The sequence below is a fragment of the Rissa tridactyla genome, chromosome 6 (genome assembly GCF_028500815.1).
Source record: "Rissa tridactyla isolate bRisTri1 chromosome 6, bRisTri1.patW.cur.20221130, whole genome shotgun sequence".
Taxonomy (NCBI): domain Eukaryota; kingdom Metazoa; phylum Chordata; class Aves; order Charadriiformes; family Laridae; genus Rissa; species Rissa tridactyla.
The window spans coordinates 9,286,209-9,302,324 of record NC_071471.1 but is presented as its reverse complement, the minus strand read 5'-3'; the positions used below and the strand labels follow the sequence as shown (position 1 = coordinate 9,302,324).

General features: G+C 42.3%; 1 protein-coding gene and 1 long non-coding RNA gene across 3 annotated transcripts in view; one reads left to right on the top strand and one right to left on the bottom strand.

Annotated features, from left to right (window-relative positions):
* Positions 1–2,773: 2,773 nt before the first annotated feature.
* On the bottom strand, positions 2,774–13,545 carry LOC128911915 (ovocalyxin-32-like). Its single transcript, XM_054207513.1, has 6 exons — positions 13,204–13,545; positions 6,278–6,340; positions 5,176–5,350; positions 4,344–4,480; positions 3,454–3,516; positions 2,774–3,363 (listed from the first exon to the last, which is right to left on the bottom strand). Exons 1-6 carry the CDS (start codon positions 13,420–13,422, stop codon positions 3,205–3,207), a joined length of 816 nt encoding a protein of 271 aa, XP_054063488.1. The 5' UTR covers positions 13,423–13,545; the 3' UTR covers positions 2,774–3,204.
* Positions 10,873–16,116, top strand: part of LOC128911918 (uncharacterized) — a 27,097-nt gene continuing 21,853 nt past the window's right edge. The window contains exons 1-2 of one of the 2 annotated variants that reach the window (XR_008467237.1): positions 10,873–12,105; positions 14,138–14,365. This is a non-coding gene — a long non-coding RNA (uncharacterized LOC128911918). Of the gene's footprint in view, positions 12,106–13,367; positions 13,486–14,137; positions 14,366–16,116 lie in introns of those variants that run through there. The other variant, XR_008467236.1, reaches the window with a different exon arrangement.

The window sequence follows — 16,116 nt, the reverse complement described above, 5'->3', positions numbered from 1 at the left end:
TAACTCTTTCCAGAACTATGAACAATGTGGATTTATTTTATGTGCTTGCTTTCTTGGCTCTCTGTTAGAAAACCAAAGAAAAGATCTTACAATCTTACAGAATCTTACAATCAAGAGGGCGCGTTGCTGATGATGCTGAGCTTGGGAATCAGTTGAGCAGATCTTGCTCACTCATAGAAGAGAGATAAAACAAGGGCGTCACAGTTGTGTGAGAAAGAGAAGGTATTAACATAAATATTTTTTCTTAATTACTACCAGAAGATCTATGCTGAATTTTCTTTGCGTGCTCTCTCTTCCTGACCTACTCGGCTTAACAGCATTTTTGCAGACTTCCAGTAAACAGAATGAAGTTCCAGTACAAAACCAGCTAAATTCCTGGCACAGGGCTGTGGTTGATTTTTACCAGACGCAGACAGTGCGCAATGCCCTGCAGTGCCCTGGCTTCTTTTCCTCAGCCCTCGCAGAAAGACAGTGAAAATGATTTTAACCTTGAAAAAAGTACAGTGTCATAAATGCTAACTAAACACTGGCAAAATGTGGTGTATGAGTATGATGTTGCTTTGGGCCAAATCCTTCTTGATTCCCTGACATTCAGAGCTTTACTTTTGTGAAAATACCCAGCTGGAACTCGTTTCAAGAAAAGCCCTGCAGGTTCTCTGACATTTGGAGATTTTACTTAAACAAGCAAATATAGCACATTTACCAAAATTCAAAGATGTCTTATAAAAGCAGTACAAATGGAAGAAATAAACGGGGTGGTTACTATTTGAAATAAATGGGGTGGTTATTATTTTATTTATATTTTATATTATATTTATAAGCTGTTACATTATACTTATTAGAGGCCAGTCACGATGTGAATTCTTGGCTAACGGATTCTGCCAGGTGTGTGCTGGTTCTCCGCAAATGTAACGTGGCCGATGAGAGCACGGCCTCGGGTAGCTCAGTGCGGGGACGGCTGAGGCACAGCAGGGTCTGCTCAATGTCAGCGCGAGGGAGAAGATCCGTGGGTAGTGGGAAGGCTCATGGATAGTAGGGGACAGTGGAAGAAGGACAGAAGCACTACCAAGAGACTAATTTTGGGGCACCCTGGATTTAGTTTCTTTGTGTGTGATGTTTGTTTGAGTTTTTTTTAATCAGATTTTACATAGCACTCATCTGACTTAGTTGAACTCTTCCTAGCAGAAAAGATGGAAGAGAACTATTCCTCTTGTCTATACAACCTCTTACAGATATGCGCTACACGTGGTTTTTTTTAGTGTGAAGAATTAGCTGTGAACCCATCTGAGCCTCGACTCGGATAATGTCTACATTGAGTTAACCAAGAATTTTACTTGAGTAAAAACTGTTATGATTTTAGGTTCCAATCCGCTGACTGAAAACTTGGCACTAAAGAAGTTGGTGGAAATTTTGCCTTTGAATTCCAACAGGTTTAGCTACTTATCTGGAAGTTACTATGCAGTTTCTTAACAGACCTAAGTTTGTGTTGCTTATTAGTAGTGAAAAGTTACACTGATCTGGCAAGTTAGAAGTGCCTGATCCTCTGTTCCAGGTCTGGAGAGCAGTGACAAAAACAAGGTAAGGAAATGAAACTTGTGATTAAGTGCATTGCTAAAACCCTGAAGTGCAAAATCCATATGATTTTCTTGTTTTCATTCCAAAAAACCAATGTTTCATCACCAACTTCTTTAAGAAATGTTGCCATTATAAGCTCTGATTTCATGCTTTTGATATGTTTTACCAGCACAAAAGAAAACACCAAAAGTATGTGAAATGCTGCGTCACTGAATTTATTGTAATGCCTATTATTTGCTGATATAAAAAGCTTCAGTCAGTGAAAGTATATCAGACTAATACAGTTGTGTAAAATGCCTGAGTTTGGGGGAGGGGGGCTTAACACATCACCCAGCCTAAAATATCCCCCAGTTAAAGCTTTCATGTTAAATACCTTAATCATCGTTACTGATTACAGATCAATGATAGCGCAGTATACCATGAGTTATGAAGAACACAATCATCCCAGAAGGCAGAGACCATAGCCTGTTTTCCTACTTACTGATATGGACTTAATTTAACCTGCCATAAATCTTGCCAGTGGGGAAAAAAAATTACGAACTCGAGGGAGTTTGGCACAATCTCAGCAAACAAAGGCAGGACAGTGGGTCTGCTGTAAACCCAAATGGAGAATTTGGTGTGAAAGAAGAAAAACGTGTTCTTGCAGTAGGACTTTGTTGTATGTAGGATGAGTATAAGACACGGCAGTCATTAATACAAGAGCTGTTTGACGGGGTATTCTGGCAGCGGGCCATTCCCTCACCAAACCCAAATGTGGAAATCCATCTGCACAGTGCACAGTGCCTCCCTGTCTCTGCAGTTCTGCCTGTTTTCGTTCAAGGTAATAGCAAGAACTGCAAATAGGCTAAGACAACATCCTCAATTTCCGTCTGACAAACACTGCCTTGCAGTGTTCTGGACTGGTGACAGATGGGGGACAACAAAACATGTTTTCCTTATATCAATATTTTCTGAGTTGCCCTCACAAATATGAGAGAAGAAACTTATTTTTATGTAATCTCACACTGCAGGGAACGGCGGTGCGTCAGCGGGACCAGCGCCATGCAGATGCTGGTTACTGGCTGCTCTAGGGCCTTGCGGGGAGACATTCCGCTGCCTACGCTCGTCCACATCCTTTTAAAGGCCAGACACTGGGAGAAGACGGAAAGTTGGGGTCAAACGGCAGCAGCGTGAAAGAAAACCCAACCTCGACCCGGAGTAATGGTATTTGTTTTATTGGAGACGTAAGGTAAAAATCAGCCTGTACCTATCTCAAAAAAGAAAATAAAAAAAAATTTAGTAGACAAATAGTTCTTAGTGACAGATTAATACTCTTCTCAAGATTTGTACCCAAATATATTAACTTTGTTTACAAACTATGTTACTCTAAGTAACAGTAAGTTAATGACATAAAATCAACTTGTGTATGTTCATCTGTGTATATATGTAGTCACAAAGTTTTTTAGCTAGAACTGTCTAACATGAATCTTGCAGTTTAAGAAATCAGAGGAATTAATTTTGGAACAAAACAGAGTAATGAAAGCATTCAAATTCGCTGTTTGACTTGTATAGAAAAATTGTTGCAATTACAGGTCTATTAACACAAGGATTTTCTCATTTAATACTTATACATAAAGGTGACAATCTCTTTTAAAAATTTGCTCCCCTTTCATTTAAAATCCCAGCGGCTGATCCAGATTCCATTCCAGATCCATCTTGGAGCCCCTGGTTGTCTGAGGCACAGAAGTATTTCACTTTCAGAGGGTGACCAGGAAGCCAAGTGAGGCGCATGTGACATGAAACAATTTCCTGGAGAACAGATTTAAAAATACACATGGTTTATGATCTTTATACTGTTCCTTTGTTGATGAAAGGAGGTATGTGCTTATGCTTTCTTACCTGTGTTGGAATTTCGTGGAGTAGGACAGTGTAGTCAAACTCAGTAAAATCATCTTTCCTTATCTGGGCATGTGTCAAAAAGAAAAAAATGATCAAGAACACAAGTTATATTGTTGAAGTTTAGAGTCTGCTCTGATTTAGTTGACTGCATTTAGCGTGCTTAGGGAGCAAGATGATTAGGGCTCGAGATGGCTGTGGTCGTCGGCTGGAGTGAGACAGATATTCTATGTGGAGAGACAGGGAATTAAGAGCACTTCCTGCATAAAAACTTTGAAGGCGCCAACTGCAGCGTGGCTCTGCAGTCTGACTGTTCTCTTACATGAAACTCAGATGCTAATTGAGTTTAACCCTCAAATAAATCTGAGAATCAAACCTGACTATTAATATCTCCTTCAGAGAAATCTCATTCTAAATAACTAGGGAGTAGAAACCAAATGCTTTCTATCGATCGCAGATGACTGAGGGAAACAAAGCTTTGGGAACTCCTGTTCTATATGCTGCAGGTTAATGTTCCCCAGAGAGCGCATGCCAGGCACTAGACGGATGCTACCTTCAAGCTTGGCTATGAGGGCAAAGAGTATGAGGAGCAATTTAGTATGGGGCTGATGAACTGCAGGACCAATCTCCTGATTAAACCTGCAGAAGCCAACAGATCCACTCATGCAAACAAGGAAAACAAAATTTTGTCCAAATGAGTAAAATTCTTCCACCAAACCTGGACAAAATACTTGTCCAGAGGTGGAGATACTTGTATGAAGAAGCCACTGGGATTTTGGGAGAATCACAGCCATTACAGACAGCGTGAGCTGTTGATGGTTATTTTATTCTCTGCTGCGTGGTAGACTCTGTTACCTTCTGTAATGCAGACGTGTAATTTCCACTTCACTTACCCACTGCTTCACAGACTTGACTTGTGCCATGAAGTAACCCAAGTTCTCTGTTGACTTTTCCCACATGATGTAACTGCTGCCAGCAACAGCCAAAGCCCACACTGGCTCCAGGGCAGGTTCAATATTGCCATAGCTGTCTGCAAGGGAGAAAGAGTAATACAAAAATTATTAATTCTGTCTGTTCAGCGGAAAAATGATAAACCACAGAGCACTTCAGCCTGGCATAGCACTATTCCTGGGAAGCAACTTTTCCCTCTGATGTGTTAGTCTTGAACAGGGAGGAGAATGATGCTAAACCTGCAGTCAAAGTAAAAGCATGAAAGCATGACAGAACTGAAATTGCCAAGAGACAGTATTTGCTGGGTCCCCACAAGGAGGTGAGAAACCCAATATCCATGATAATGGACGTCCTTACCTAGCCGGGAGGAAAAGAGGGACTGGGGCACTCTGTTTCCAGGGTGGAAAAAATTCTGTTAGTCATCCCTTGTGAATTTCCACCCACAGCTGGGGAAGGTGTGTGAGTTAAGGCAGTTGTTATTACTTGAGGACGTTTTATTTGAATATAAAATTGCATAGGCTTGCTTTTAAATCCAAAACACCTTCACAACATTGTGTTGACTACTGTTGTCACTAAACGCAGCAGGATTTTTTTTCTCCCCAGGAATTGCTGGCAAGGTGGAATTGTTTTGATGGTTAGCTCTATGGTTTTAGGATGCTACTGTAAATACATTTGTCTCTGTTTTAAAATCCATGTACATTTGTTTGTATTCTTAAAAGTGCCCAGAATCTTCGAGATAAAGTGAAATATAATTGATTATTTGGAGGAATATACCTGGAATATTGTTTCCAATTATTGGCTTGGTTTGGTGCCTAATTTTTTGGTAAAGTCTGTTGTCCTCTTCCTCGATTTGCTTCTGGTCTTTGGTATGCATGCACTTGATAGTGACAACAGGCGGAGACTTTGTCTTGGGATACAACACTGTAGCAAGGCAGCTCCCAGCATTTTCCTGTAAAGGCAGGATTCAAAACTGTAATCTTTAATAGAGATTTTATTAACCAGCAACACATTCTTTAAAAAGCTCATGGTATTAACATGTGAAGATACATGTGGAGTACATGTATGTCTTCATGAGATGCTTTGTTTGAAGCTGTATGGGGGTCAAGATAGTCTTTAGATGGATATAATTTTTTTTCCAGAAAAGTAAATATCTTAAAACCACAAGGCTAACGTGATTTAACAGAAGTTTTTAATCAACAAGTGTAGCTGAAATGCACTAATTAATCTTGGAAATATGTTTGAGAGTTCTTAAGAAATAACATTAATTGATAACAGGGAATTTCATTGTATGACGCTTCATCCTTAAAATAAAAATAATCTTATGTTTCATATTAAATTCTGAAAATAATCTGAATTTCATAAAATGTGTGTGTAATGAAAAAGCAGATGCTTACAGTAAAATTGCTAATGACAACTGTCTGACAGAATGAATGGGGGGGGTTATAATTAAAAAGAACACACAGCTGTCAACTCTTTATTCTCATTTTGGTGTGTGGACACAGCAGGAGCTACAGTTGCATAATGAGGACCATGCTGTGACACTGAGCTTGGACGATCGCAAAGTTTCACTCGGGCATTTGGTTGCCTGATGTGACTTAAACGAGACAATCTCTTCAGGCAGTGAGCAAAGCAGGTACCTACGGTGCTCTGGCCACTGGGATCCCCGACGCAGGCAGAAGACTAATTAGATGAGATACTGGAGCGATGCTAAGAGGAAGCCATGTCCCATGCAGGACAGGCAGGTAGAAGCATAAAGGTAAGTCTTTCCATTGTGAAAGATCCTTTTACAAAAGCACTTAAATGTGCGCTGTTTTGTAGATGTTGAAGTTCATTTAATGCACACTGTCAGAAGAAACATGGAGGACCATAAACTCACCCCGCTTTTGTAGTCTTCGGTAGTGAACTGCAGGTAATACTTGTGACCAGAGTCTGGGATGCTCTGGAAGAGAGAAGGATTCAGCCATCAGTATAACTATAGCCTTACGGACTGTAACTTGAGTGCTGAGGAGGAAAACGAGGGTGCCATGGCTCTCTCATGGCCTTGTAGCATCAGGAAGTTGGTCAGAAGAGAGGCACTGAGATGACCCTAGCAGCAAACACAAGGACTCTTAACAACAACAATAAATAACCTTTATATTAAAGGATGTTTTAAAGCCTTTCCTCACAGACATACGCAAGAAGAAAAATGCAGCTCAAAGTCCTTCACAGGACAGGTTGATACTGAGTAACTTTAAAATAATAAAATTATGAATCAGTGTTGAGCTTCTGAGGAGGTATTTTTTGCACAGGCTATCAGAGTGACTTTGAATAAATGAATCAAATCTTGCTCACTGATTCACAGCTGAACAGGAATCACACAGGCTAATTTAATCTTAGGGATGCTAAACTTTCTAGTTTTTTTTTTTCTCTTGTGACTGGAAAGAGACTAATTTTTCCTCACAGCACGTCAAAGCAGGATTCTGACCCATCTGCTCTGTTTTGCCCTGAAAATACTAGTCATCGAGTTGCCCAATCAACTATCTGAGATTCCAGTTGTTAAGGAAAAATAAAAGAATACTCCTTGCTGATGGGAAGCAGACAGTGGCACCTCTTGTAGCACAAAACATCAGAAAAGCCTTAGAAGTGTACACCTTTGAAATCTCTCATTTTCTTGAATTTGTGGGGTTTTTTTCCTGTTGCTAACAGAAATAGTTCAGTTAACAAATTATTTTTGGTGTGGGATATCACAGACTGTCCTGTCCCCAAGCATGCTGAAACAGAAACTAGCTCTTAGTGTCAGTCATGAAAAATACTAATTGACCTGAAACAGGATCAGTGTCTCATTGAACAGTGTAAGAGCAGAGTCTAATAAAAAGTATTTGCATTATCTGCTCTTTACTTCATTAGTCAGGCCCTTATTTGCCTACCAACTTCTATATTCACTTTTGAAATGTCTATATTTATTTTTGAGTGGGCAGTCCAAGTAACAAATAGTGTGGAAAATGTTCTATTTATTCAACCAATTGCTTGTAAAATGACATTTTGTGTCTCTTCACTGCTTGGTACATTTCCAAGCCTCTCCTTTGGTTAAATCAGCCAGAAATAAATTAAAGAAAATAAGTCTTTTTGTATATTATACTGTGATTTATAAGACAAGCTTTCTATATACAAGCCAGGTCATTTCTCTGTCTTAAAATTTGTTCCTTTTGCTTATATTACCTGGTTTAATAAAAGGCATTCTCTCTTCTCTTAAACCTTTTCTTGCTTCTCTTTGCTACTGATGTAGGATATATTGTTACATAGGGGCATATGTGAGATAGTATGTAGAAAACGCATTTTACTGGAGAATGCAAGCTGCCTTTTGACGTGTATATTTAAGTCAAATTACTGTATTCCAGCAACAGCACTGATTTGTTAGTCTTGTTTGTTTTTAAATACAATACTTTTCAGATAAACGGGAGGGAAACTGTGGTTGTTTGCACAATTTTGAAGATCAGAACCCAAAGCAAACGTGCACACGTTTTATTTATCTAAACTTGGGCCTTTGTGTTCCCATCATACTTTCTTCCAGGAAGCCATTAATAGCAAAGTTTCATTCCGAGGGCAAGGCCATCAGCCCAGCACCTGCCTTTAGTACATACACAGAGTTATACACTGCAGATAAGAGGGCAAATTGGTTTAGTCGCTTGCTCTGCTTCCATGAAATCCCCTCTTGAAGCTTTGCAATGAGGCAAGTCTGGAGCTGGACCCAGCTGACACCAAGAAGGGAATGGAGAGAGGATGAGTTCAGACTTTGATAGCCTCTTCTCTACCTCCTCGTTCTCCCCTTCTCTCCTGCCCCCATTTTGCATATTAGCTAAAATCTTGTCCTTAAAAATGACAGGAGATTAGACATGAACAGACGCTCTGTACAGCAAAATGGTAAAAACTAGCTTTCTGAAAGGCAGGTTTACAAAAGAATCAATAATTTGTGGAGCTGAAAGAAGGGTCCAATTTCTCATCATAATCACTGCAGTTAAGTCTAAGTTTCTAATTCCTGTAAGGCTACCCAAGAGGTGTTCTCTCTGTTGTTTCTGACACTATTCATTTGATCAAGTATGGGTATTTTTTTAAGCACAGTGACCTAGGCTTATTTCTTTTCTTGTCATCTGTACCGCAGATGAGAGAACCTGAAATAAAGTCAGCTAAACTACACTTCTGAAGCCAGAGAAACTTAGCTGCGATTTAACAGATGATGGTGGATGGGCTTTCTTCCTGAACCTTTTCCTCAATGGGCACAGTACAGCAGCCTGACTGCACACTCCCAGTTACAACATCAGGGTCTTAAAGACTGTAACAGAAGCTCTTTTATAGTTAAACCAGATCTTTTCTGTCCAGCATATTCAGTCATTTAAAATTTGTTCAACTTTTCTTCCAGTATTATTTGTTCTTGCGTTCGTGTCACCTGTTCTCTCTGCTGAAGAAAAAAAATCATTTTTATAGCTGTGGTAACTTTGAGAATAGTTTGCAATCAGATTCTGACAAAATGTCTCAACAGGTTCATTGCATTTGCATGATATTAAGCATTAATGAAGAAAACAAAGTCAGTTGGGGCTTCTTACATACTTATTACTCAGTCTTCAGTTCTTCTCAATAGAAGGATATAGAAAAACTTCATGAGTAATGAATTGGTAAATACTCACTTTAAAAAGAATACTTAATTCTGTGCTTAAGTGGTTTTTGAAGTAGATACTCTCTCTTCATTTACAAGTAGCAGTACTAGTCTCCTAGAAAGCTTTCAAGTGGTGCTGCACAGCTGAAATACGTATTCAATATGTATTTTCTGGTACACATACCAGAGACCTTCTTTGATCTTCCCAGGGAGAGCGAGAAGTTACATTTGGCATGAAATAATATTTTTACAAAAGTATTTCTAGTTTCTAAGAAAAGCATCGCTTTTATTTCCACTATTATTTTCCACTATCATCCTAAAATGCATCACTGTAAACCATCACAAGCATGAGTTAAATAAGAGCTCAGGAATATTTGACATCGCACAATGACAGCTGGCTGAAAGCAGCCAAAGATAAAAGTGTCCAAAAGAGAAGAAAACAAGTGAGTAATTCATTTTTCCACTGAATATCTGGGTCACGGGATTGTTTTATTTCCGGGCTCAAAATTAATGCAACTTCCACAACAGATTTTTAGTACTATAAAGGCCAGAATAGCAATTTAAGAGCAATTCATTCCAGGTCCCAAAGGAGGTGGTTTCACAATTGGTTTACACTGCTCTAACTCCCCACTGGCATGGAAAGGGGTGATCCCTCTCTCACCCCTTTCCGCAGGTTTCCAGCTCTTCACCTCCGTGTTTCCCCACCAGCATTTCTTCCCTGGGACCAGTTTTCAGTCGCTGGGTCAGAGGGCTGACCTGATCACTAAGTATGGAGAAGCTGACACTGCTGAGAGAGGAGTGACAGGGGTGTGCTTCAGGGGCTTGCTTAGGAGGATTCCACCTTGCAGCCCTGCCACTGTCCCTGCAAGCACACTTAAGTGGCCTGTGGCTTCTGGAGATCCACAAGCATCCAGGTGAGCTCTCAGACTGCCCCAGGCAGGAGGGAAAAGCCAGCAGAGGTGGCTATTTTCTCTACCTCTCTGTATCTAGCTTTCCCTAGACAATTTACCCATCCTGATGCTGATTTTACTTTCCACCCAGTAACACAGGGTCCTGACTGTTGGAAACAAATAGAAATATTTTAACTGACTTCTAATATTAGGACCATAGTCCTGATATTACACTGTTCTGTGTCAAGATGAGCTTGTGAGGAGAAATATCCAGCTGTAAAATTGTATTTTGTAATCCAATTTAAGCAAATGTTGCAGGTTAGTTAAGAGATTGCCTAGCTTGACCTTTACACTTCACCTCCTGGTTCACCTACCTATGTCTCAGTTACAATTCCCAGGACAGCTTGGTATGGGATACTGCTATGACAGTTTTTTGAAAGTTTCTCTCTTTAATTCTAGGATCTTCAACTGGCATACGCTAATGCTTCTCTCCTCAAAAATGTATTTTAAAGTGCAGCTGTCAACAATTCCATGAGATGCCTGCTGCTGTTTCCTAGAAGACACTAAAGTTAAGAAAAAACCCACATCAATGAGAAGGGACAACAAAAGCAAACTGCAGCCAATGGCAAGGTAGGAATTATTATATGTTTGGCATATCACTGCTATTTGTTGCTAGGAGAGAAAAGCACTGAAGTCTCATTTTACCTGAACTTGAAAAATCCTTCACATCTAACAGAGTTACCATACTGGTGATTGTCTCCAGCCCTGCTTCTAATTACCACAGTTTCACTGGCTACTGGGCTAATAATGTTAGTTTTAAAATACAATGCTCATAATTAAATTCCATGATAAAATTAACCTACTTTACTGATCCACCAATAGACTAACCAACAGGAAACTATCCTTCTATAAAAAGAAAAAAATACTTAAAACCAAAACAAAACCAAAAAACCCAAACAAACAAACAAAAAAACCCCCAACCCCCCAACATTTCTTTCTCTTGCATTCACATAATATAGCACATTCCTTCCAGGAAATTCTTTTCATTTTTTTACAGTAGAGGACAGGAAAGAAGGAAGTGACCATTTCTCCTCTTGTTTTCACAGAGCATGCAAAGAAAAAGGGGAAATAAACTGCAGAAAGGGGTTACAGCAAGCTCCTACAGCATCAAGTACTGTGGGGAAATAAGGCATTTCACTTCTCTATAACGAACCAATTCTTTTCTTTCCTATATTAAAAGGCAGGTGGCTGACAGTGGGTGGAAAAAATCCCTTCCCCTCCCCACAACGAGAACCACCTTGCAAATATTCGGTTACACTGGGGTTGGAAAGAGAATCTGCACTGACCTCTTACTTCTGATTCGTCTCTCTACAAAAGACCAGTGCACCGCTTCCAGAACTGCACACTACTCCCAGAGGCCATGATGTAGTTCTTAAAAGAGGCACAAGCATTTGTATGTGTAAATATATGTGCACTACCCAGTAAATACAAAAAGAGCACTTGTAAGTTTCAAGAGAAGTATCAAATATCATAGTAGGAAGAATGAAGTGTCACACTAGCACATCCATCCTCAGCACTGATTACACTCTTTGTTTACTGAGGTGTTTGGGAATGATGATGAGAACAGAGAGTTACCTAAAGGCTGTGGTCTCAGACAAATCTATAGCAGGACATCGTGTTTGCATTCCCAGATAAGGAGCATCACCAATGCTATCTTTCAGTCTTGCATTACACAAAGTAATACGCAAATTCCAAATCGTTATGCAGTAGTTTGTGTTTTGTCAAACTTAAATAGAAATTATTCTGGTCTGTTAAGTATTGTGTGCAATTCAAACAGGCTTCAAATTGTTTTGGAAGCACTGTCAACTGGGATATATGTTATTAAGGCTCAAGTTCAATGTTGTAAGTTCAATAGTACATCCTAAGCACTTTAGGCTGGCTTGGAATGTCTTTCTTGAAAGGGGAGATTTTACACTACAGAATATTATTCTCAATTTTAGGAGTGAGGACCTGGATTGAACAAGCTGTGCAGATGCTGAAGAATAAATGTTATGAGATCTCTTTTTCAGATGCCAGAGCCATGAAAAGGATCCAGTGGAATCCAGTGCTGCATTTGGCACTTCAGACTGGAAATCAAAACCAACCGGCCCTCGCTTTAGGGAGCTGCCCAGCAGTAGCCTGGAGGTAAAGACTAGGATGAGAGTGCTAGCTTTAAACCCCATCCACTGTGATAGCTTAGACCCTCCTCAGCTCTGCAGGAAGGTGGTGCTTTCCTTCCAGGATCTGCAGCCTTGAACAAACGTTCCTCAAAAGTTTTTGCCTGTTCTCTTACTTTCAGAAACTGAGTAAGCTGTAAAAAACCCAAACCAACCTGAGGCCAAAGGAAAAGAACCCCCGTCGGGGTACACTGGGCATGCCCTGGACATCTCCTGACAAACTCCCCATGACCTGAAAGCTCTGCCCCTGGATCTAGGACTCTCGCCCCTTTCTCTTACCTCAATTTGACATGTTTTTTGGAAGATAAAGGCATATTTTCTGATGGGAACTGCATCATCTTTAGTTGAGATCTTGATCTCCAGATACAGAAAGCCAAAGTCCTTTCCATCCCTACTCACACAAAGTCAATGCTCCCTCCAGAAGCGATTCTGCTGACAATGTTTACTTATCAAACTTTCCTTTCCATCATGTGCCTGCCATGTGCCTCAGTTTCCTCTTCCCCTCATCTGTGGGAAGCTATGTTGCTTTTGATTCCAGGTTGGGGCACTCAGAGCAACCTCGACCAACATACAGGGCGCTGACCTTGAATTTGGGGCATATTTAAATCATTATTAAGTTAATGACCTTTTGAGGTCGATCCTCACTTCCCCCTGATGGGGAGCTGTTCCCCTGAGCCCCCCAAGGGAAGGGGGAGTGCGACAGCAATGCCCTGAGCCCCCTGAGGGAAGGGTTGGTGGGACAACAATGCTCTGAGGGGACCCCGTGCCCTGAGCCCCCTGAGGGAAGGAGGTGGTGGGACAGCGATGCCCTGAAGGGACCTGGTGCCCCGAGTCCCTGAGAGAAGGGGCAGCCAGACAGCAGCACCCTGAGGAACGCGGGTACGTGCCCGCTACCCTCAGGGCGGCTCAGCTCCGCACCACCGCCCTGTTCTTCCATTATAAGAATTATTATTAATTGTACTTTTTCCAGTGTCACTTTAAAGACCGCGCCTGCCCGCCCGGGAAAGCCCCCTTCCCGCACCGCGCTCCTCCGGAGCCGCAGCCGCCCCCTCCGCCTTCCCCCTACCTTCAGCGTGGCCTTGCGGACCTGCCCCAGCGCCAGCAGCGCGCCGGGGGAGGCCGCCTGGAAGTTGAGGTAGTGCAGGGCCACCCGCGCCGCCCCCGCGGCCAGGCGGCTGCTGGGGTTCAGCTCCCGCTCGGCGCCGGGCGCCGCGGCCGCCAGCAGCAGCGGGCGCAGGAGGAGGAGGAGGAAGGCGGCGGGCGGCGCGGCGCGGAGCCCCTGCATGGTGCTGAGAGACGGCGGGTGATCGAGACGGATCCACACTGAGGCGGGCTCCGCCGAGGGCCGGTACTAATAGCGGGGGGCCCGGCCCGCTACCTCCCGCCCTCCCTCCGCCCGCTGTCAGTGCCGGGAAGCGCCCGGGGAAACTCCTGTCGCTTCGGCTACTCCCCTTCCCCTCAGCCCTCCCACCTGCCTCAGCCGGGCCGGGGGGTCTGAGTGGAGCTGAGGGGCGGGGGGGAGCCAGAGGGCTTGAGGGGGGCCGGAGAGGTGTGAGGGGAGCCGGGGGGAGCTTGAGTGGGACCGGGGGAGTCTGAGGGGGGCCGGGGGTTGTCTGAGAGAAGCTGGGGTGCTTGGCGGGTGCCGTGAGGTTCTGAGGGGAGCCAGAGGGCTTGAGGGGGGCGGCGGGCGTCTGAGGGCAGGTGGGGAGGGGGGCCGAGGGGGGTCTGAGGGGAGCCAGAGGGCTGTAGAGGGGCGGCGGGGTCTGAGGGGAGCCACGAGGGCTTGACGGGGGCCAGGGGTTGTCTGAGGGGGAGCTGGGGGGCTGGATGTTGGGCGGGAGGAGTTCTGAGGGGAGCCAGGGAGGCTGAAATGAAAAATTCCCGGCAAAACCAAAAAGCAAGAAAAAAAGAAAACATTTTATTACAATTCACCATTCATCTTCATAGCCTGACATAGACAGGTCTGTAATATTTTCTTTTTTTTTTTTGCTCTTTTTCAGGCATTGAAGCCTCACATGAATAGCTGTGTAACTTCCTAACTATAGGATCTTCCCCAAGAGAAACAGACGCATGAGAAACTCCCTCACCCACTGGAAACTGATCACTCTAATCCAGCTACCAAACAGATGCTCAATGTGTGTCATATAGTTAAAGTTACAACTCTCCAGTGTTAAATTCATCCAAGGTTAATTCCAAAGGCTAATGTATTCTTATTTGCCAAGAGCAAGGTGGGTATTTAACTCCAGAACAGTTTCTGGTGAATAAGGAATTAAGGCTGTTGTAAAAATAGTATAGTTATATGAGAAGACTGTTTCATCTTGATCATTTTTCAGATGAATTCATTTTGAGAACTGAGTCCATATGCCCTTATTAATCGTAGAAGTTTTTTATCCCTTATCAGACGTCTCTTAAATTTCCTGTATTTAAAAGCATCACTCAGGCTTCAGTCACTTTAGCTTTCTCAGAATTTTAGATCTTACCAGAAATAGGATTACTGCCCTACCATAAGGGCAAACTAGTCCATATTCCAAAAATACCCCCTAGTTCCAAGAACTAGCCGGAGGCCCCCAGCACCCCTCAGACAACCCCCAGCCCCCTCGGCCAGGAGAGGTGTCCATGTGAGGCGAGAGACTGTCGCTCTGAGACAGATTTGCAATTATAATAACGTGTCAGAACAAACACAGGTAATTATGTGGAAAAAACCTCCATTTATCTCTTTCTTAGCGTTACAACGCTGACAACTCGACACTTCCCAAAACTAAACAGGCTTGCTCAGAGAGAGACTCACTTTCCCTGAGATGCAGCTGAAATATTCCAAAAATTGTGCACAAGAAGCAGAAGGAAGCATTCCTCCCTGAAATAAATCTCACCAAGTGAAATTTTTTGGAACCAGTATGGTCGTATCTCTCGTAGCGTGAAGAAAATGAACTGAGACAGCAGCCCAGCAGCCAGATTCACTTAAGATGATTTTTAGAACGCAAGTGGGATTGCTGCCTTGCTATGCCTGGAAGCATCTCTTTTGGAAAGACTGAATGTGGTATAACGTAAAAGACTGCAATACTTCCTGGGTTAAAAATGCTGAGTTTTTTTTAATGATCAATTCTATTACCATCCGAGCAGATGGGTATTAGTATGCGCAGCTGGGAATCTATTTTTATGTTTCTGCATGTGTATTGGGGCATGCTTCTGGGCTGGGACGTCAAAGAGGTAAATCAGAACTCTGTGTTAAAGATTCAAACTGCTTCTCATGGAGCGTTAAGTTGCCTGTATTACTTTAATGCTTTTTCACAGAACTTGAAATTCAGTATTTTTGAGGCTGAGGGAATTATTACAATAAAGGCATAATAACATTCTTTATTATGCCGTTTTCTGTGTTACCCAACTAATTTAATTGCCCTGACTTTGTTGGTGATTATGATTTTCCTTCCTGAAATACTTTCAATAAATAATAGTTCGTATCATCACATTCTCTTGCACGCTGTTTTCTTTCTTTCTGCTAGGGTAGCTGATGCAAATGTAGTTACTCCCTTTTTTTCTTACCTTCCCAGAAACCCCGAGCTGTTTCTGTTTTGTCCCTTCTGCAGCTTCCTTTATTCCTTTTAGTTGCTTGTTAACAAATTCTTTGTTACAAATTCTTTGTAACCAAGTCTGAAGTACCTCAAGAGAAATGGGCCATGTTTTGGGTGAAAATGTAAGACAAAGACAGCCACATCAGGTCAGGCCAAAAGCTCATCTAGCCCAGTGTCCTTTGACAGCGCCTGTGCTCCTACCCCAGCCTAATGATTGTTTTTCTGTAATACTTGATGGTTCTAGACAGAATTACAAACATGTTCTTTTCCCATCTATTTGCCGTTATTTAGCTTTCTGTCTTTGTCTCCAGAGAGTCTCTGTAACCTGTGTGGCAGTTTCCTCCAGGACTTAGGAAAATAAAATAATTTGTTTTCTGACACCAATCGTACTAGAAGACGGTAAAGTTTTA